The 22,452-nt window shown below is 38.3% G+C and overlaps 1 protein-coding gene across 1 annotated transcript in view; it reads right to left on the bottom strand.

Annotated features, from left to right (window-relative positions):
- IL1RAPL2 (interleukin 1 receptor accessory protein like 2) overlaps window positions 1-22,452 on the bottom strand; it is a 744,540-nt gene that overhangs the window by 32,888 nt on the left and 689,200 nt on the right. Inside the window, exon 7 of the mRNA XM_054576924.1 lies at window positions 17,955-18,098. Coding sequence (XP_054432899.1) covers window positions 17,955-18,098 — 144 coding nt within the window. The remainder of the gene's footprint in view (window positions 1-17,954; window positions 18,099-22,452) is intronic.

Genomic DNA, 22,452 nt, shown 5'->3' with positions numbered 1-22,452 from the left:
AAGAGACACAGAAGGACACTTCATAATACTCAAAGGAAGAATCCACTAAGGAGACATAAACATTGTAAACCTATGTGCACCCAACATAGGATCACCCAAATATATAAGGAAAATCTTGGAGGACTTCGAGACAGATATAGAGAACAACTCAATGATAGTAGGGGATTTTAACACCCCACTGTCAACAATGGATAAATCTTCGAAACAAAATATCAACAAGGACATTGTGGAAATGAATGACACATAAGATCAAAGGGACTTAATTGATATATGCATAGAACCTTTCATCCCAAAGAAGAAAAATACACATTCTTTTCAAATGCACATGGAATATTTTCAAAGAAAGGCCACATGATAGGACACAAAACAAACCTCAACAAATTCAAGAAAATTGATATCATACCAAGCATTTTCTCAGACCACAAGGGCTTGAAACTACAAACCAGTCTCAATGAAAAAACTCAAAAACATTCATACTTATGGAGGCTGAATATGCTATGAAACCATGAGTTTGTCAATAATGATATCAAGGAAGATATCAAAAAAGTTTCTGAAAACAAATGAAAATGAACAAACAATAATCCAAAATCTATGGAATACAATGGAGGCATTCCTCAGAGTGGAGTTAATAGCAATAAAGGGCTACCTAAAAATGATAGTAACATTTCAATTAAACAACCTAAGCCTACATATACGAGAGCCGGAGAAACAACAACAAACAAAGCCCAGTGAATAGAAGAAAGGAATTAATCAAGATCAGAGCAGAATCGAATGATATGGAGACTAAAAGAACAATTTAAATGATAAAAAAAAAAATCCAGGAGCTGTTCTTTGAAAAATTAAGTGAAATTGACAAGCTTTTAACCAGTCTCATGAAGAAAAAAGGGAGAGGACCCAAATAAATAATATCAGAAATGAAAGAGAAGAAATAACAACTGATACCAAGGAGATACAAAGGATTGTAAGAAATTACTATGAACAATTATATGCCAAGAAATTTGAAAACATTGATGAAATGGACATATTTCTAGAAAAATATAACCTTCCAACCCTGAATGAAGAGGAAGCAAAATGCCTGAACAGATTGATAACAGCTGGGGAAATTGAAGTAGTAATAAAAAAATTCCTGTCACACAAGTGCCCTGCACTGTATGGTTTCACAGGATAATTTTTCAATCCATTTGATGAAGAGCTAATCCCTGTACTCAGACTATTCCAAAAAAAACCCAAGAAGAGGGAAGACTCCCAAACTCTTTTCATGAGGCCAGCATCATTGTTATCCAAAAATCAGATAAAGACACAAGAAAAATATTGTCCAATATGATTGATGAACATATATGCTAACATCCTCAACAAAATATTGGGATACCATATCCAGCAATACATTAAAAAGATCATACACTGTGATCAAGTGGGATTAATCCCAGGGATGCAAGAATGGTTCAATATTCACAATCAATAAACATAGTATATCACATAAAGAAAAGGAAAGACAAAAATCACATCATCATAACAATAGATGGGGAGAAAGCATTTGATAAGTTACAGCACCCATGGATGATAAAAACACTCAGCAAAGTGGGAATAAAGGGGGGCATACCTCAATATAATAAAGGCTGTATAGGAAAAACCAACAGCCAACCTCATACTCAATGGGCACAAACTAAAAGCTTTCCCACTGAGATCAGGAACAAGACAAGGATGTCCACTTTTACCGCTTTTGTTCAACATAGTATCGGAAGCCCTAGCCACAGAGATAAGACAAGAAAAAGAAATAAAAGACATCCAAATTGGAAAGGAGGAGCTAAAACTGTCATTGTTTATAGATAACATGATGGTGTATATTGAAAACCCTGTATATTCCACAATAAAATGACTCAACCTAATAAGTGAATCTGGCAAAACAACAATATACAAAGTCAATATTTAGAAACCAAAGGCATTTTCAAACACCAACTATGAAATATCAGAATAAGAAATCAGGAAAAATCCCATTTGCTATTGCAACAAGAAAAATAAAGTGCCTAAGAATAAGGCTAAATGAGTAGGTAAAAGTCCTGTATTCAGAAAATTTCACACACTGAAGAAAGAAATTAAGGAAGATACAGAGTAATGAAAGCATATACCACTTTCATGGATTGGATGAATTAACATCATCAAAATGTCCGTACTACCCAAAGCAATTTATAGATTTAATGCAATCCATATTAAAATACCCATGAAATAATTCAAATCTATAGAACAAACATTTCAAAAATTTATATGAAATCATAAATGACCCAGAATAGCCTCAGCAATTTTGAGAAAGAAGAATAATGTAGGATGGATCACAGTATATGACAGCAACTACATTACAAGGCCACTGTAATCAAAGCAGTCTGGTACAGGCATAAGAACAGACACATAGATCAATGGAACAGAATAGGGAGCTCAGAAGTAAACCCATGTCTCTATGTTCAATTAATATTTGTCAAAGGGGGCAGAAGCATAAAGTGGAGTAAAAATAGCCTCTTCAACAAATGGTGTTGGGTGATCTGGACAGGTACACGTAAAAAAAAAAAAATGAAACTAGACCTCCAACTTGCACCACACACCAAAATAAACTAAAGATGGATAAAAAACTTAAATATAAGTTGTGACACCATAAATGTCCTAGAGTAGAGCATAATTAGGAAAATCTCAGATATTTTATGCAGCAATACTTTCATGTATATGTCCCCTAGAGCAAGGGACATAAAGAAAAGAATAAACAAATGGGACTTCATCAAATAAGAAGCTTCTCCATGACTAACGAAAACCACAGCAAAACAAAAGGGAACCAAATGCATGGGAAAATATATTTGGCAATGATATCTTGGACAAAGGTTTGATCTCTAAAATATATAAAGAATTCACATTACTCCACTCCTGGAAGACAAACAATCTCATTAAGAAATGGGCAAAGGACCTGAACAGACACTTCTCTAAGGAGGACATAAACAGGGCCCAGAGACATATGAAAAGATGCTCGGCATCACTAGCTATCAGAGAGATGTAAACTAAAACTACAATGAGATGCCATGCCACACCAGTCAGAATGGCCATTATAAACAAATCAACAAAGAGCTAGTGTTGGTGATGTTGTGGAGAGGATGGATGCCTAGTACACTTTGGTGGGAATGCAGACTCGTACAGCCCCTCTGGAAAACTGTTTGAAATGTCCCCCAAAAACTGAAAATTGAGCTGACTTTTAACTTCGCAATTCCAGTGGTGTAATTACACCCTATGAATCCTGAAACACTCATTCGAAAGAACCTCTGCACCCCAATCTTCATAGCAACATGATTTATAATAACCAAGTGTTGGAAGCAACTTTAGTGTCCATCAGTAAATGAATGGATTAAAAATGATGATACATTTATGCAATGGAATACTATGCAATGGAAAGTAATAAGGAGCTCTTACCCTTTACAACAACATGAATGGAACTAGAGAAAATACGCTAAGAGAAATATGCTAGGCAGTGAAAGACAAATACCATATGATCTCACCTATGAGTAGAAACTAATCAACAAAACAAACAAAGGAGTAAAATAGAATCAACAGAATTGAAATAAAGAAGAAACTGACAGTAACCAGAGCGGAGGGAAGAGGGGATAATGGGGAAAAGAAGCAGAAGGGTCATCAAAAACATGTATAAAGGACTGATCGAGAAAGCCAAAGGGAGGAAGGATTGAGGGTGGGAGGTGGGAGTGGATGGGCAGAAGAAGGTGGTGGTGAGAAAACGAACAACTGTACCTAAACAACAATAAAAAATAATAATAATAAGACAAAAAAAAGTGAACCTGTTAGATTTTATTTTATTAAAATATGTGAATATTCAAGTGAAATGGAATATTCATTTTTTTAATTATTTTTATGACATGACATATCTGTTCATGTCCTTTTGTGCATTTATTTATTAGGGCCTAAGTGTTTTTTCATTATTCATCTATATATTTATATATCAATGCAATTTATAATTGGAAATATTAAAAAAGAAGGCATTTTGAGGCACAAGATGGTGGAAGATTAAATGAAAGTGATATTCACATTGTCCCAGGACCAAACTGTAATTACAACTAAAATATTGAACAATAAACTTGAATAACCAGCTGAAGGTTAGCTGAACAGGAATGTTTTGACCAAGGATTTACAGAAGAAGCCACATCAAGATTGGTAGGAAGGGCAGAGACAAGAAAAGGGCTGTCCCTGCTCCCTCAGGAGGAGGCTGAGATTCTGGAGGGCTATCTCAGCTACAAAAGTCCCCCCTGAGAAGCATAGAGTATCAACCCCCTGTGGGGATCCACAGACCAGAGCACCAGAGAAAGGAAGAGGAGCCCACATAACATGAGCCCACATAACATGTGTTTGTGAAAATCAGTGGGGATTCTGTCTGCCAGGGAGAGACAGGAGTCTATTAGAGACACAGGCACTCACTAAAAGGTTCAAAGCACAAAATCTCATTTGCAATGATTCACCTTGGCCTCTGCAGAGGGAAGAATGAGTAGACTAGAGTACAGTGAGAAGAGACTGGGGTTTGTGGCTCTAGGAGGTGGCTGAAGGTCCAGGCACCAGGATAACTGTGCTAAGTCCCTCTCTCACACCACATATGCCATCTTTCTTGGGTGGAGCACTCCCTTATTTATTGCATCAGCCTCGGGGAAAGCAATAGACCCATCCTCTGGACTTCCTGTCACCCTATCATGTGGAGATCATACCCTGTGGAGGAGACAATTGTCTGGGCCCAGGGTTTTACAGTGTCAGGGTTTAAAAGTATCAGTAAGACTCAGTGGGTGTCAGTGACTGAGTTGTGTGGCTCTGGGATGGGGTCCATTTGCCCACCTTCAGTGAGTCTGACAAGTGCTTCCACATCAACGAGATCCATTAAAACCATCCTCTAGAGTCTCAGTTCACCCACAATCTAGATTATTGACAGCCCTACCCTGCAGAGCCAGGGGATGCCAAGAGGTCCATGCAGAATCCAAGAATAGGCTGAGTTCCGTGGCTCTAGGAAGGGTGCCATTTTTCCCTAGCACATCCAACCAGTGCAGAGGCCTTCCTTTGACACAGCCAAATTATGAACTCTTTGGGCCTGATAAACTCTGCTGGCCTTACCCTCATGTCTCCCTGAAATCCTGCCCCAACACTAAGGTGGGGGATACCTCGTAATTGCCAGCTAGCCTTGATATACGCTGACAATTTTGGTGAGTGGCCTCAAATCCAGCACTGACACTTAGTTTGAACCTGTATCAATCTGGTGAACACTACTCATCTTACATGGTGATTTGCTGAGAACCTACCTCTTGCAACTCGAGTACCACTAAAGGCTCTTTCAGTGACTGAATCTAACTGGCAGTTGGTAGGTGGAGGCATATTTCAGAGTGCCTTGGACTTTTTACTAACTTGCCCCTCAGCTCGGTGCTGATGTAATCCCACTTTGATATGCAGCTTAGACCTTCCCATATATAATAAGGCCCAGCAGAGCCAGCCACAAACTGTTTATCACTTTGTACGTCAAAGCAGGTTGCTCAGAGCCAGTGCCAAGCAGTATATGACATTGTCCTGAACCACAGTTCCTTCCAAGAGGCCTCACTATTATCACACCCAGTGGCCAGCTTCAGAAAATATAAGAGCAAGATCCAATTAGCTCCACACAATTAGATCCAAGTGGTACTTCCAAAGGGAGGTCTCAGCAGTCCACAGACCCCATGGAGGCAAATTCCATTTTATGTGTTCTTCATTTGCACAGCAGGTTTTACAGTATTATTAGGGAAAATCGTCACAGTCAGCCAGCATGAGGGCCAAAATCAAACGTAGATGGTCTAACAGCAATCAAGACTCAATTATAACAGGAGAACTCTCATAACCCACATAAGGGACATTCCTAGAGAACCCAGCTCAACTGATCAAGGGACTGTACCATTAAGTCCCACAGGACACCAACTGCATAAGACCACCATACCAAGACTGGGGACCTGGCAGATCTAACTAATACACAGAAACAAACATATAGAAGTAGCTCAAATGGAGAGACAAAGAAACATGACCCAAAAGAATGAACAGGAGAAATCCCTAGAAAAAGACTAAAGTAAGTGAAGGCAAGCAATCTAACAGATATAAAATTAAAAATAATGGTTAATGGTTACAAGGATGCTCAAGTAATTTGGTGAGAATTTCAACAATATGAAAAACAGCATAAAAATCATTTAAAAAGGACCAGTCAGAAATAAAGAATAGAGCCCGGATTGACTAGCTCTGTTGTTTGGAGCATTGTCCTGATACAGCAAAGACGTAGATTCAATCCCCAGTCAGGGCACATACAAGAAACAACTAATTAATGCAAAAATAAATCAAACAACAAAGCAATAAAGATCTCTCTCTCCCCTCTCTCTCCCTTGACCTTTTCCTCTCTCTCTGTCTAAAATGAATCAATAAATATTTTAAGAAAAAAATGAAGAATACAATATCTGAAGTGAAGAATATATTAGAAGGGATAAACAGTAGGTTAGATGAAGCAGAGGGTTAAATCAGTGATTTGGAATAAACGTAGCAGAAAACACAATCAGAGCAGCACAAATGAAAAAAAAATGAGGACAGTTTGAGGGACATTTGGGACAACATGAAGCCCAACAATATCTGCATCATAAGGATGCCAAAAAAAAAGTGGGGGAAGAGAGAGACAAAGGATTGAGAATGTATTTGATGAAATAATGAATGACTACTTCTTTAACCTAGGGAAGGAAAAAGACACATAAGTCCAAGAGTAACAGAGTCCCAAACAAGATAAACCCAAAGATTCCCACACCAAGATACATCATAATTATAATAGCAAATGTTAAAGACAAAGAGAGAATCTTAAAAGCAGAAGGAGAAAGAGAGCTATTTACCTACAAGGGAGCTCTCATAAAGCCTGTGAGCTAATTTATCATCAGAAACATTTCAGGCTGGAAGTGATTGACACAAATTATTCAAAGTGATGACAAGTAAGGATCTAAGGTATTTGTCTTTTACCAACTGGCTTATTTCACTTAGCATAATATTCTGCAATTCCATCTATGCTGTTGCAAAAGTTAAGTGTTCCTTCTTTCTTTCTGCTGTATATTTTTCCATTGTGTAAATGTACTGTTTTTTTTGATCCATTCATCTTAATCTAATGAACATAGTAAACTAAGGAGCAAAAGAGAACCAGAGACATGATAGCATGGAACAGACCGACAATGGCCAGAGAAGAGGAAAAAGGAGGATAGTGGTGGGAAGAAAGGGAAGGGACTAGTGAAAGCACATGTATGAATGACCCATGGACATGGGCAACAGTGTGGGGATTGACTGTGAGAACAGAATTTGGGCTGGACAGAGGAGATCATAGAAGGCAAAATTGGGACAGGTGTAATAGAATAACATTTTTTTTTAAAGCAAGGGCCTGTAACCAAGACAACTTTACTCAGCAAGGCTATCATTTAAAATTGAAGGTGATAAAGAGTTGAATGGAAGTCTGACAACTATGGAACTAAAGAAACCACATCCATTCACACTGGTAGGAGGGGCAGAGATGTGGATATGTGGAATGGGCTGGTCCTACACCCATGGGTGGTGAATAAAAATCTAGAGGAATATCCCAGGAGTAAAGGGTCTCAGCTTCACACTTAGGATCCCAAGCCCAGGGTTCTGGTGCCAGGAGGATAAATCCTTATAATTTTTGGGTCTCCAAACCAGTGGTGATTGAGTAAATGGAATAAACTGCTAGATTCCCAAGCAGTTTCTCTTAAAAGACCCAAACACGGACTTACTCAGACTCACTCTCTTTGGGCTCTAGTACTGTGATAGCAGCTTGAAAGGCACTAGTTTCATACGGGGAGGAACTGTAGTGTTTAGCATCAGGACAAGTGCTAGGGGGGAGCCTTCTCCAAGATGGAACTGCAGGCAGAGGCCATTGTTTCTTTTATGAGCTCGCCCCACACAGATCCACAGAGCTGGCAGGTAGGTGCCATACCTGAGACTCCATCAACTTGGCTCACACGTTTAGCCTGCACTGGTGATTCCCTGTGGCTCCACCCCACCCAACTTATGGGCCCACCCATGAATGGCTTCTTTTGGCACATGCTTTAGGCCTTCTTAAACAAACAACAGCTGGCCTCAGTGAGCACCCAGTACCACTTGCTAAATGGCCCTAGGCCCAGCACTAGTAGCAACTTTCCTCAGTTCATAGCCAGGCCTTGCTTGGGCACCACTAAGCCCAGTAAATCTGCAGATCCCTTTTAGCTTATGGCAAGCAACCACAGACAGAACACAGATGGTGGCTGACCTTGGCCTGCACTACATGGGAAACCCCAGAGCCTACACATCCAGTGGACAGCTACAGACCATGTCAAAGCACCACCACCCAAACACCTCCAAAGTGACACTCTGAAGTGGTGGACTCAGTGGGCTCCAGAGCCCTGCTGAAGTAAGTCCTGTCCTGTGGAATGGGCCCCTGCACAGGTGATCCTCCTCAGAGGCTGGAGGTTGGTGGTCAGTGGACACAGCCAGTCCTTGCAGCTGACTGGCATGGCTAAATCCCTCCCTTTGATCTGCCAACAGCAGCCAAGGCTCAACTGCAAGAGGAAGGTGTACTCAGCACACAAGAAGAGCATATCTTCTTCATCCAGCTTGGGAAATAAGGGAGGCTGTACCTCTGGACCCTACGAAACACATTAGGTCATGCTACCAAGAAATGGAGTCAAAGCAGCTCTACCTAATACATAGAAACAAACACAGGGAGACTGTCAAAATGAGGAGACAAAGAAACAAGACCCAAATGAAAGAACAGATACAGACTCCAGAAAAATAACTAAACAAAATGGAGATAAGCAATCTATCAGATGCAGAATTCAAAACACTGCCTATAAGGATGCTCAGGGAATTTTGTGAGTACATCAGCAGCATAAAGAAGACTCAGTCAGAAATGAAGGATACAGAACAGTTTTCAGGGCATCAAGAGTAGAGTGGATGAAGCTGAGAGTCAAACCAATGATTTGGAATATACAGAAGCAAAAATCAAACAATCAGAACAGCAAGTAGAAAAAAGAGTCCAAAAACATTAGGATAGTGTAAGGAGACTCTGGGACAATTTCAACTGTACCAACATACACATCAGAGGGGTGCCAGAAGGAGAAGAAAAAGAGCAATAAATTGGAAATCTATTTGAAAAAGATAATGACAGAAAACTTCCATAAATTGTTGAAGGAAATAGACATGCAAGGCCAGGAAACACAGAGTGTCCCAAACAAGATGGACCCAAAGAGGGACACACCAAGACACACTATAATTAAAATACCAAAGGTCAAAGAGGAAGAGATACACTTAAAAGCAGCAAGAGAAAAGCATTTAGCTATCTACAGGAGAGTTCCCATAAGACTGTCAACTGATTTCTCAAAAGAAACTTTGCAGGCTAGAAGGGATTGACAAGAAATATTCAAAGTGATGAAAAAGGAACCTAAAGCCAAGATTGCTCTATCCAGTAAAGCTATCCTTTAGAATAGAAGAGCAGATAAAGAGCTTTACAGACAAAAAAAAAATACTAAAGGATTTCATTATCACCAAACCATTATTATATGAAATGGTAAAGGGGCTTATTTAAGAAAATCAAAACTATGAGCAATAAAATGGCAAAAAATACAAATCTACCAAAAATTGAATCTAAAAAATAAACTAAGCAAACAAGAACAATAGATGCAAAATCATTAATACAGAGAAGGTTTTGATTGATTGCCAGATGGGAGGGTGGTGTGGGTGAATGGGTGAAGAGGCAAGGGGATTTAGAAGTACAAATAGGTAGATTCAGAATAGCCATGGAGATGTAACATACAGTATAGGAAATAGAGTAGCCAAAGAACTTATACACATGACCCATGGGCATGAACACTGGTGGGGGAATTGCCTGAGGGACTGGGGAATGCTGGCTGAAGGAAGTGGAAGGGGGAAAAATGGGACAACTGTAATAGCATAATCAATAAAATATAATTTAAAGAAATAAAATAAAATTGAGGGAAAAATAAAGAGCTTCCCAAAGTATAAAGAGCTGCAGTTCATGACCAATAAACCAGTATAACAAGAAATGTTAAAGGGAATTCTTAATAAGAAGAAAGAAAAATGGAAAAAAAAATATAATGGTAAACAATAAAACGGTAATAAAGACATACCTATCGGTAATCACTTAAAATACAAATGGAGTATATGCTTCCATGAAGACATATGGTAGCTGAATAGATAAGTATACAAGACCCATACATATATATTCTGTTTACAAAAGGCCCACCGCAGAATTAAGGACACACACTGATTAAAATTAAAGAAATAGAGAGACAAAACGCAACCCCGAAAAGCTTAGGGGCACTCTCTGCCAGAGACAGGTGGCTGGGGATGCAAAGAGACATTTAAAGGGCCAATGCAAAAATTTCAGTGGCAGCCACCCTCCTCGATCTCTGGGTACAGGCGGCAGCAGACTGGGCTGATACCTGGGAAAAGATTGGTGAGGAAAACTTTATGAAGAGACCTGAGACAGTGGCTGGTGGAGCCCCGGTGATAACGCACCTCCCACTCTGCAGCTACCATCTCGCTCAGGCATAAGGGAATCAATTAACCTGCCTTTTGTGCTCTCCGCACACATATTGTGCGAGTGTGAGCTTGGGGGCTAAGTGCAGACTGGCTGGAAGAAATAGAGGACCCCTGGCCAAAAGGGTCATACAGCTGCATTGGGAGCCTTGAGGAGAGACTGGAGACAGAGGCGTTGGGGAAAGAATGGGAGGAGGAAACGGGGAGTCCCAACTCCCTCCCCATTCTATAGTCTCCATTTTGGGCAGGCAAGGCACGCCCCCAAAGAGGCAGAAGTGGGGTGTGCACGAACCAGGCTGCCCGTGATTGAAACGCAATTCGCACAAGTAGTGGATCCTTGGCTGAAGGGGTCACAGAACTGCCAAGAGATCCCTGAGGAAAGACTGGAGAGAGATGTTGGGGAAAGAATGGGAGGAGGAACCGGGGAGTCCGGACTCCTTCTCTTTTCCGTAGTCTCCACTGTGTGGGAAGAGGCCACACCCCCAAAGAGCCAAAAGCCGAAAAGAACACAATAGAGAGCCCCAAACCACCCACTTCAGGCGCGCACACTTTCACTGAGTGGCCGGCGAGGGTTGCCAAGGACTCTCGCGGGTTGCCAAGGCCTCCCACAGGTTGGCACTGATGGGGCCTGCGAGGAAGTACGCAGATCACCGAGGGCAGGGGTAAATTGACTTATGCGGGCCCGTGAGTGCAGAGCGGTTCACAGAAATAGTGGGTCCCTAGCCGAATGGGTCACAGAGCTGCCCAGAGCCCCTGGAAGAGAGACTGGAGGCACGATTACCCAGAGAGTCCTGGAGCTGACTTCCTCCCACTTCCATAGTCTTCATTTCGCGAGGGGAGGCAACGCATCCAAAGAGCCAAAAGCAGAGAAAGCACATAATAGAAGACCCTAAACAGACCAGTACCGGGGTGCCCGCCGGCCTGGGGGGCCAGACAAGTACGCGAGGTCGCAAAAGAGCCGCCTGGGCTGGGGCAAGTGCGCCAGCCCAGGTGGGAGAGGGATCCTGCTGGGCGGGGGAGCACACTCAAGGATCCAGCATGAGATTGCAGAGCGATTCACAGAAACAGTGAATCCCTGGCCAAAGGGGTCACAGAGCTGCCGAAAGTGGGAGTCAGAAACAGACAGTGGACTTCTGGAAGGCTCAAAAAAACGACCCAAGGACATATAGGGTGAATAAATGATATCATCAGAGGCAGGCCCAGAAAGAAAAGGAATAAATAAATAAATAAATAACCCGCCTACTCCCAATGAAGTTTAATCCACAAAGTCAGGAAATATAGACGGATCAATTGAAGCAGAAGCAAAAATAAATAAATAAATAAGTAAGTAAACTACTTAACAGAATCTAACAAAAATGGGAAGAAAAAGAAGTTCCCCCAAAATGAGTGGAAAAGGGGACTCCCCACAGAGAGAGCTAAATGAACTAGAGGCAAGGGAGCTATCAGATATTGAATTCAAAACAATGGCTCTAAGGAAGCTCAATGAGGTAAGCCAGCTCAAAGATAACTATGAGAAACTGCAGAGAAACTATCAGGATCTTACAAAAAAATATATAAACCTGTAAAAGGACATAGAAACTATCAAGAAGACACAAGAGGATAACTATATGCCAAGAAATTTGAAAACCTTGATGAAATGGACAAATTTTAGAAAAGTATAATCTTCCAACAATAAAGGATGAAGAAACAGAAAGCTTGAACACAACGATAACAGCTGGGGAAATGGAACATTAATCAAGAAATTCCCAGCACACAAAAGCCCAGAGCCGGCCGGTTTCACAGGAGAATTTTACAAAACATTTAAGGAGGAGCTAACCCCTGTCTTTCTCAGACTATTCCAAAAAATCCAAGAGCATGGAAGACTCCCAGACTCTTTTTATGAGGTCAGCATCACCCTGATCCCAAAACCAGATAAAGACTCTACAAAGAAAGAAAACTACAGGCCAATTTCACTGATGAACATAGAAGCTAAAATCCTCAAGAAAATATTGGCAAACCACATCCAGCAATACATTGAAAAGATTATCCAGCACGACGAAGTAGGATTCATCTCAGGGATGCAGGGATAGTTCAATATATTCAAATCAATAAACGTAATACATCACATAAATAAAAGAAAAGACAAAAACCACATGATCCTCTCAATAGATGCAGAAAAAGAATTCGATAAGGGACATCACCCATTTATGATCAAAACACTCAGCAAAATGATAATAAATGGAGCATTCCTCAACTTAGTAAAGGCCATATATGCAAAACCTACAGCAAACATTATACTCAACGGGCAAAACCGAAAATCTTTCCCACTAAAATCGGGAACACGACAAGGATGTCCGCTTTCACTGCTTCTTTTCAACATCATTATGGAAGTCCTAGCCACAGTGGTCAGACAAGAAAAAAAATTAAAGGCATCTAAATAGGACAGGAGGAAGTAAAGGTATCATTGTTTGCAGATGACATGAAAGTGTACATAGAAAACCCTGTAGACTCCACCAAAAAACTCCTCAGTCTAAGTTAATTTTGTAAAACATCAGGATACAAAGTCAATATTCAGAAATCAAAGGCAGTTTTGTACACCAGCAACTAAATAGAGGAAGAAGAATTCAGAAAAAAAATTCTATTTGATATAGCAAGAAGAAAAATAAAGTACCTAGGAATAATTGTAACCAAATAGGTAAAAGTCATGTATGCAGAAAACTATACAACATGAAGAAAGAAATTAAGGAAGACACAAATAAATGGAAGCATATACTGTGATCATGGACTGGAAGTATTTATATCATTGAAATGTCCATACTACCCAAAGCAATTTATAGAATCAACACAATCCCTATTTAGATACCAATGACATATTTCACAGAAATAGAACAGACATTTCAAAAATTTATATGGAACCATAAACGACTCCGAATAGCCACAGCAATTTTGAGAAAGAAAAACAAAGTAGGAGGGATCACAGTACCGGACATCAAACTATACTACAAAGCCACTATACTCAAAACAATCTCGTACTGGGACAAGAACAGACCCATAGACCAGTGGAACAGAATAGAAAGCCCAGAAATAAACCCAGGTCTATATGGGCATCTAACACCTGTCAAAGGGGGCAGAAGCATAAAATGGAGCAATAATAGCCTCTTCAACAAATGGTGTTGGGAGAGCTGGACGGCTACATGCAAAAAATTGAAATTGGATCATCAGCCGACACCATACACAACAATAAACTCAAGATGGATAAAAGACTTAAATATAAGTCATGACTCCATAAAAGTCCTAGAGGAGAACATTGGCAGGAAACTCTTAGATATCCCACACAGCAATTTTTTTCACCGATATGTCTCCTAAAGCAAGGGACATATAGGAAAAAATAAACAAGTGGGACCTCATCAATATAAGAAGCTTCTGCACGGCTAAAGAAAACATCAGCAAAATGAAAAGGTACGAACCTTATGGGAAAATATATTTGCTAATGATACATCAGATAGAGGTTTGATCTCCAAGATATATAAAGAACTCACTCGACTCCAGTACAAGAAGACAAACGATCCAATCAAAAAATGGGCAAAGGACCTCGGCAGACACTTTTCCAAGGAAGAGATACAGAAGATCCAGAGACATTTGAAAGGATGCTCAGCATCACTACCCATCAGAAATGCAGATCAAAACCACAATGAGGTACCACCTCACACCAGTCAGAATGGCCATCATAAACAGATCAACAAACAACGGGTGCTGGCGAGGCTGTGGAGAAAAGGGAACACTAGTACACTGTTGGTGGGAATGCAGACTGGTGCAGCCATTGTGGAAAGCAGTGTGGAATTTCCTCAAAAAGTTGAAAATAGAACTGCCTTTTGATCCAGTAAATCACCTGCTGGGACTGTACCCTAAGAATCTCAAAACGCCAATACAAAAGAACCTATGCACCCCAATGTTCATAGCAGCACAATTTACAATAGCCAAGTGTTGGAAGCAACCTAAATGCTCATCAGTAGATGATTGGATTAAAACACTATGGTACATTTACCCAATGGAATACTAAGCAGCAGAAAGAAAAAAGAAACTACTAAACTTCGCGACAGCTTGGATGGAACTGTAGAGCATTATTCTAAGCGAAATAAGCCAGGGGTCGAAAGACAAATACCATATGATCTCACCTATAAGTGGAACCTAACCAACAATACGAAGATGTAAAGAAAATAAGACCAGTAACACTGAAAGAAAAGAAATCAACAGAGACAAGACGGATGGAAGGAGGTGGGGCCGCGGGAAAAGGAAGGGAAGGGGAAAGTCAAGGAACATATAGCAAGCACTCATCGACAAAACCAAAGGGGAAGTGTGGAGGGAGTGAGGGAGGGAGGGGGCAAGGGAAAGTGGTGGGGGTAGGCAGAGACAAATGTATTTGAAAAAAATAAATTAATTAATTAAAAAAGGATATATTATGAAGAAGTAAATGTCAAAAAAATAAGACAAACTGGAAGAAATGGATATATTCCTGGAAACATGCAATCTCCTAAAACTGAATCAGGAAGAAAAAAATGTAAATAGAATAATTACAACTAATGATATTGAAGGAGTAATTAGAAAACTTCCAATAAACAAAAGTCCTGGTTCAGATGGCTTTACAGGGAAATTTTAACAAACATTCAAAAAACTAACACCTATCCTTCTCAAGCTATTCCAAAAAATTCAAGTGGAGGAAAGATTCCCAAGGTCATTTTATGAAGCCAGCATTACCCTAATTTTAAAGCAAACAAAGATACTACAAAGAAAGAAAATTTTAGGCCAATATCCCTGATGAACATAGATACTAAAATCCTCAAAAAATATTAGCAAATCATATCCAGCAATACATTAAAATGATCATACACTGTGATCAAACAGGATTTATTCTTGGGATGCAAAATTGGTACTATATCAACAAATCAATGAATGTGATTCACCACATAAACAAGGTCAAGGATAAAAATCATATGATATCCATAGATGCAGAAAAGTTTCTAACACAATCCAGCACCCATTTATGATATAAACTCTGAGCAAAGTGGTAATAGAGGGAACATATTTCAACATAATATATTCCAGACATTTCAAACCCACATCTAATATTTACTCAATGAGGAAAAACTGAAAGAATTGCCCTTAAGATCAGGAACAGGACAGGAATGTCCAGCTTCACCTCTCTTCTTCAACATAGTACTGGAAGTCCTAGCCACAGCAATCATACAGGAAGAAGAAATAAAAGGCATCCAAAGTGGAAAGGAAGAAGTAAAACTGTTGTTATATGCAGATGACATAATACTGTATATAGAGTATCCTACAGAGTCTACCAAAAAACTACTGGAACTGATAAATATAATAAAGCAACAGAACAGAAAATAAATCTCCAGAAATAAGTTGCATTTTCATACACTAATAATGAACTATCAGAAAAGGAAACTAAGAAAATAAACCCATTTACAATTGCATCATAAAAACTAAAATACTTAGGAATAAATCTAACCAAGAAGGTGAAATTCTTGTACTTGGAAAATTGTAAGACACTGAAGAAAGAAATTAAAGAGGATACAAATAAATGGAAGCATATACCGAGCTCATGGATAAAAATAATTAACATTGTTAAAATGTCCATATTACCTAATTCAGTGCAATTCCTATCAAAATAACAATGGCATATTTCACAGAATTAGAAAATAAATAATCTAAAAACTTATATAGAACCACAAAAGACCCTGGATAGTGACAGCAATCCTAAGAAAGAAGAACAATGCTGGAGGAATCAAAAAGTTGGAAGATGTGTGTGCGCGCGCGTGTGTATATATATATATATACACACGCGCGCACACACACACAAATATAAATATAAAATATTTTTGCATATTAACCCCTTGCTGGAGCTGTTGTTTATAAATACCCTCTCTCATTCAGTTTGTTTGATTGTTTGTTTCTTATGGTGCTCCTGTTGGCCATTTATTTTGCTGTGCAGAAGTTTTTTAATTTGATGCACTCACTTACTCACTTATTTTGTCCTTTATTTTCCTTGCCTTTGAGGTCAAATTTTAAAATCTGGTCTAAGACCAAGATCCATAAGTTCAGTATGGATTTTTTTTCAAATTTTATATTTAGGTTTTTGTCCATTTTGAGTTAATTTTTATATGTGGGAAAAATTGTAATCCTTTTTCATTCTTTTGCTTGGGACTTTCCAATTTTCCTAGCACTGTGTATTGAAGAGGCTTTCTTTTCTCCATTTTAAGTTTTTGGCTCCCGGTACAGCCACTATGGAAAACAGTATAGGGGTTCCTGCAAGAATTGAGAATAGAGTTATCCTCTGACCCAGCAATCCTTTTTCTGGGTATCAACCTTAAAAACTTGAAATCATTTTTTCATAAAGGTAGATGTGTCCCTATGTTCATTGCAGCATTATTCACAATGGATAAGATATGGAAAAAACAAAAATGTCCTTTTAAAGATGATTAGATAAAGAAGGTATGGTACATATATACAATGGACTACTACTCAGCTATAAGAAAAGATAAAATCATACCATTTGTGACAACATGGATGGACCTTGAGAATACCATGCTAAACAACATAAGTCAGACAGAAAATGTTAACTGTATGATTTCACTCATATGTGGGATATAATACTGAAAGCAACAAATGAACGAACAAGAAAGACAAACAAATAAAAACTCATAGACACAGGCAATCGTATGGTGGTTACCAGAGAGAAGGGGCTGGGGGTTAGTAAAGGGTAAGGGGGGTCAAATATATGATAACAAAAGATAATTTGACTTTGGATAGTGGGCACACATTGCAATATACAGATCATGTGTCATAGAAATACAGACTTGAAACCCATATAATCTTACTATCCAATATCACTCCAATAAATTTAATTTCAGAAGAAGGGCTAAAAATTATATCTAAATTTGAATTTTCTAAAGAAAAAATGAAATTGATTTTTAATTTGTTTCTTAGTAAGATAAAGAGCTTTGACAGAATTTTCTTTAATCTACTGACCAATTAATGTCTCCTTGTTGAACTGTTTATTTGGAAATAATTTGAAACATACAGGAACATTACAAAAATAAAGCTATTTCAAAGAACACCCACATATCCTTTACCGAGATTAATCTACCATTAACATTTTTTCCTCTTTGCTTTCTTTCTTGATAAATAAATAAAAGCTTTCTGAGTTGTTTGAAGGTAAGTTGCATTAGCTATAGTCCTTTAACTCTAAATAATTTTTCATGTTCATGTATCTCCTAAGAATAGGAATACTTTTTTTACATAATCACAGTGTCATACCCTTAATTGAATTTGAACAATTGGAGACAGCTTACCATCAGTACTTTCATCACCTCCAAAATGCTGTCTGTAGAAGAGCATCAGTTCAATGTTGTAGCATTTGTAGATGACCATGAGCAGTACAAGGAGGAGGAAGATTGCTCCCACAACTCCTGCAAGCTCAATTTTGTAAATTAAATCTGGAACAAACAAAATAAACAAGAAAAGGTAATGAAATTAGCTATGCTTGAAATTGTCTTATTATTCTTGTCTATAAGATGTACAACCCATTCTGTTTTTCTTCCAGAAGATTCTTGCTTAATGCAATAAGTAGCTTTGTTCTTGATATGTTTGTATAACTCAAATATTTGTAAAATTCCCTCTATTCTAAATATTGTAATAATTTTACTATTGAAATTGGTAAGTCTATATCCAAAGGAATATCATTCTCAATTTGATTTGAACACATCTAGATCTCCCATACATTTTTGAATTAAGTGTATTTCAGGAAACCATTAGAGAGGCTTTTTTTCTGTGTCCAGGGCCAAGATTTTGTTGCTTCTGTTAAAGTATCTTACTGGCTGAGAAAGATTACAATCTAGTACTTTTCAGGCTACAGACCCTATTCTTCTACAGAACAGCATCATAAAATTATTATCAGGATCAAATAAAATCTAATGAGCTTACAGGATTTAATTGTTTCATTTTACCCTAGGAGAACATAATCCAATAGAAGGTAAGCAGGGGAAATTAGCCTATCCATTTTCCCTATTTATTTGAATAAATGACTATAATATATATGTAATATAATATGCCTCAAGAGGCTAAAAGTGAATGAAAATGAAACATCCAGGCTAATTACTTGGCCTATTCAGCACCAGGAAACCTGAGAGAAGTCTTAGGCTGCTCTATTGGTATATCCCTAGGTCTCTTAGAGTTGGAACAATTAAATAAACACATAATGGTAGGAAAAATGATGTATCCAAGCCTTAGGGAATAGTAACTTCACTGTAGCTTAATTAGTAACAACAAATCTAGGGTGTATCATCAAAAGAGGGTATAGTATCATAGAATTTAGAGAAATATGAAGTCAATAGAGAATTTAGAATGTGAATTCTGCAATGTCCAGAGCAGAAATGCTGAATCCAAAATATATCAGACATATTTTCTACTGTGGGACAAGGACATAATATATATAAAATTGACTAAAAGATTAGCTAAGTTCCCCTTAATCTAATTGTATTATTACCAAATGACACATTAATAATTCAGTTTACCATGTAACTAGAAACTGGAAGAGGGAATATCATTCTAGTTTACACATAAGTTGCTTACGAGTTCGGTTGGAATCAGTCAACTTCCCTGGATGGATCAATTCTGGGACATTGTCAAAATCAAATTTATGACCATGAGAGACTGACATCTTTAAGGTCTCTTCACAACCATAGCATCAATGTTCCCTTGGGAATGTCCCTTGTTTCTATATAGGCTATTTAAGAAAAATTAGTCATGTTCAATATAACAATTAAGATTAATATTAAGAAAACCATATATAATATATATGACGAGTGATATATTTTATACATAAAAAATTTCAACTACTTTATCTATTCTCTAAGTAATCCTTAGATGAATAGGGCAAGAATTGTTGGTCCAAATGTATAGATTAAGAATCTGAGACTCAGTAGTTTAACACACTTACCCAAATCATACACTTAAGACATGGTCAAGATGGGACTTGAACCCAGATATCCTAACTTCAAATTCAAGACTCTTTTTCACACCACCATTTTATAAGCTCCATCCAGTTTCTTCATGTTGCTAATGATTCTTAACACATGACTTACAGTGAATTTTGGCTCCTCTGTCTTTTCAATTTCAAGGAAAGAAGCTAAAATACAATTCACCAGGTAGAATTAAAGGACTGAATATATCCCAGGCACTTCATTACAGGGTACTGAAGAATCCTGTAGTTGCACTAGGAAGGGAAGAGGGGATTCCTGGAGTTCAGTATATGAAGGGAATTTTTAGGTTTCATGGGGAGAGAGGGAATTTGGTCTTGGAAAAGAAGTGAAGTGAGACAGGAGATGAAGGTAGCCAGAGACAGCATGGGCATTCATGAGAGTCACTGAGTGGAAATGTAAGGAATGTAAATAAATGTCACTCTTTTTGAGTAAGGAGAGGGAAAAGGGTAGAAAAAGCAAGGGAGTGAAGCTGCTGTGAGGAGCAAAATGTATTAGTAGGGAACATTATGAAAGGACACATACCAAGTAGGGACAGGAAATTGGAATCTATTTCTGGTCTACCTGCTGCAAAAATGTGGTCATTTTGAAAATTAAGCCACAAAACCCGGGCTGGGTAGCTCAGTTAGTTAGAGTGTTGCCCCTATATGCCAAAGTTGTGGGTTTGATCTCCAGTCAGGGTGCACATGCACATACAAGAATCAACCAATGAATGTATAAATAAGTGGAACAACAAATTAATGTCTCTCTCTCTCTCTCTCTCTAGATCTTGCTCTCACTCTCGCGCTCTCAGTCTGTCTTTCTTTGGTCAGAAAAACTTTCACCTGTTTTCAAAGTCATTGAATTGGAAAATTTCAGCAATTTATATTATTTACAGAGTAAATCTGCTATTAGTTAGATGGAAAACTTCAGCAGCAGGAACAGCTTGTGCTCCCAAGTAGCAGATAATTTTTTCAGCAGTAAAGGTATGGGAGAAAACCATGGTGTTGAAAAGTACCTTTGTTTTGGGGGGATACATTTTATAAAAATGCCTGTGAGAGATAGTACCTAATGATGGCTGTTTATATTGAAAACTGTAGGCCTAGTTCCTGAAACTCTAACAGTATACTTTGATTCAGCCCAGGCAGCCACATTAAAAGGGAAACATGTATTCTATAATCAGAGGGCAGAATTGTCATCACCAAGATGACAACTGGCTTTTCTTTTGTCTTCTTTTTTTAAAGACTTTATTTATTTTCAGAGAAAGAGGAAGGGAAGGATAAAGAGTGGGAGAGAAACATCACTGTGTGGTTGCCTCTCATTCACTCCCCACTGGGGACCTGGCCTACAACTCAGGCATGTACCCTGACTGGGAATCGAAACAGCGACCCTTTGCTTCACAGTCTGGAGCTCAATCCACTGAGCAACACTAGCCAGGGCTCTTTTGTCTTTTTTTCCAACTTCCATTGTTCATCTCATCAGGGCCTATGTTTCTGGGATTATTTCCTGACTAAGAAGGTGAAAGTCATTTTATTTTTACTGTGTTTTATATACACTTCACAAGAATAGCTGTAGAAAGAACAGCAAATGTTTATGGGATTGTAACTTTTTCTATGTACCCAAAGTTCAAGTGTAGTTCTTTTTAACCTTTTTAGTTTGAATCCAACCATTTGTTTGTTAAACACAAAGATTAGGTAATATAGTATAGGACAAATAACAGCTGAAGCCAAGGGACTGCAGAGAGGAAAGGTTAGAAATGTTTTGAGTTTGCTCAAAAGTTGGTAATCAGGCAAGGAGATTCCACGTGAAGGTTTTCTAGAGAGGTTGGGCTTTCAAACTGGAGCAGTAGCATTGGAAATAAATAAAGAGAAGGGCTAAAGAGACGGGGGCAGAAAGAGAAAGAGAGAGAGATTCAGTGTTCAGTGATATGTTAATTTTGTTGGGAAGAGAGTATGCACAGAGAAGGAACAATTATTAGAATTTCTTTAAGTTCAGAGACTTGGTTCACACACACACACACAAGTAGTATAAATGTCTTACTGAAATGTTAGTTGTATTTATTGTCAAATAGCTAATCAGAGAGTGAGGAAGTGGTAGTGCAGGTAGAAGCTGCATAGGTAAGACATCTTTCTTGGACAAAGCCTGACCCTGTGAGTTGGATATATTTCACATGAGTTTTCATTAAAAAAAAAAAAAAAGACATTTTCAGTTTATGAAAGGATTCATGAAATGCTTCATTAAATGTTTATTTTTCATAATGATCACTAAGGTCATTTTTAATATTTGACTTTTAGTTCATCAGAAAATTATTATTCCATAAACCAAGTCAATCTTCTGCCAGGTGGAAACACTGCAGCCACTAAGACTAAGGAATGATATGATAAACCCTGAAATGATAATCTCCAAAGGATGTATGTGAGCTTTAGGAGGCCATTCCAACCTCTGTCTGATTAAAATGGTTGGAACAGAGCCATAGTGCTTTGTTTTTCTCTTTTTCTGGAGCCCCACCATATTATAGAGAGCCCCTAAGGACAATGAGTAAGGGAAGGTAAACATCATCATTTTACAATTTTTAAAAAGTAGACTGAAAAATTTTAATTTCTACCTAAAACACAGAATGAAAACTGATATAGTTTGGGCAGAAAATGGTTTTTGTCCATATAGTGTTTCAACAAGGTGGGTACAAATATTTAAAAACCAAATGATTTTTTATATCTAGTCCTTTAGCTTAACTTGAAAACTTTGAAGTTCTCATATCCCTGGAATCACATTCCAGCAAACATGGCAATAATCTTCTAGAAAGAAGTAGTGACTGCCTCTTTAAAGTGAGGCA

This window comes from Pteronotus mesoamericanus, unplaced genomic scaffold (genome assembly GCF_021234165.1).
Source record: "Pteronotus mesoamericanus isolate MK-2021 breed Mesoamerican mustached bat unplaced genomic scaffold, CSHL_Meso_final contig_37, whole genome shotgun sequence".
NCBI lineage: Eukaryota > Metazoa > Chordata > Mammalia > Chiroptera > Mormoopidae > Pteronotus > Pteronotus mesoamericanus.
The sequence above is the reverse complement of the archived record's forward strand: the minus strand, read 5'-3'. Positions and strand labels throughout refer to the sequence as shown.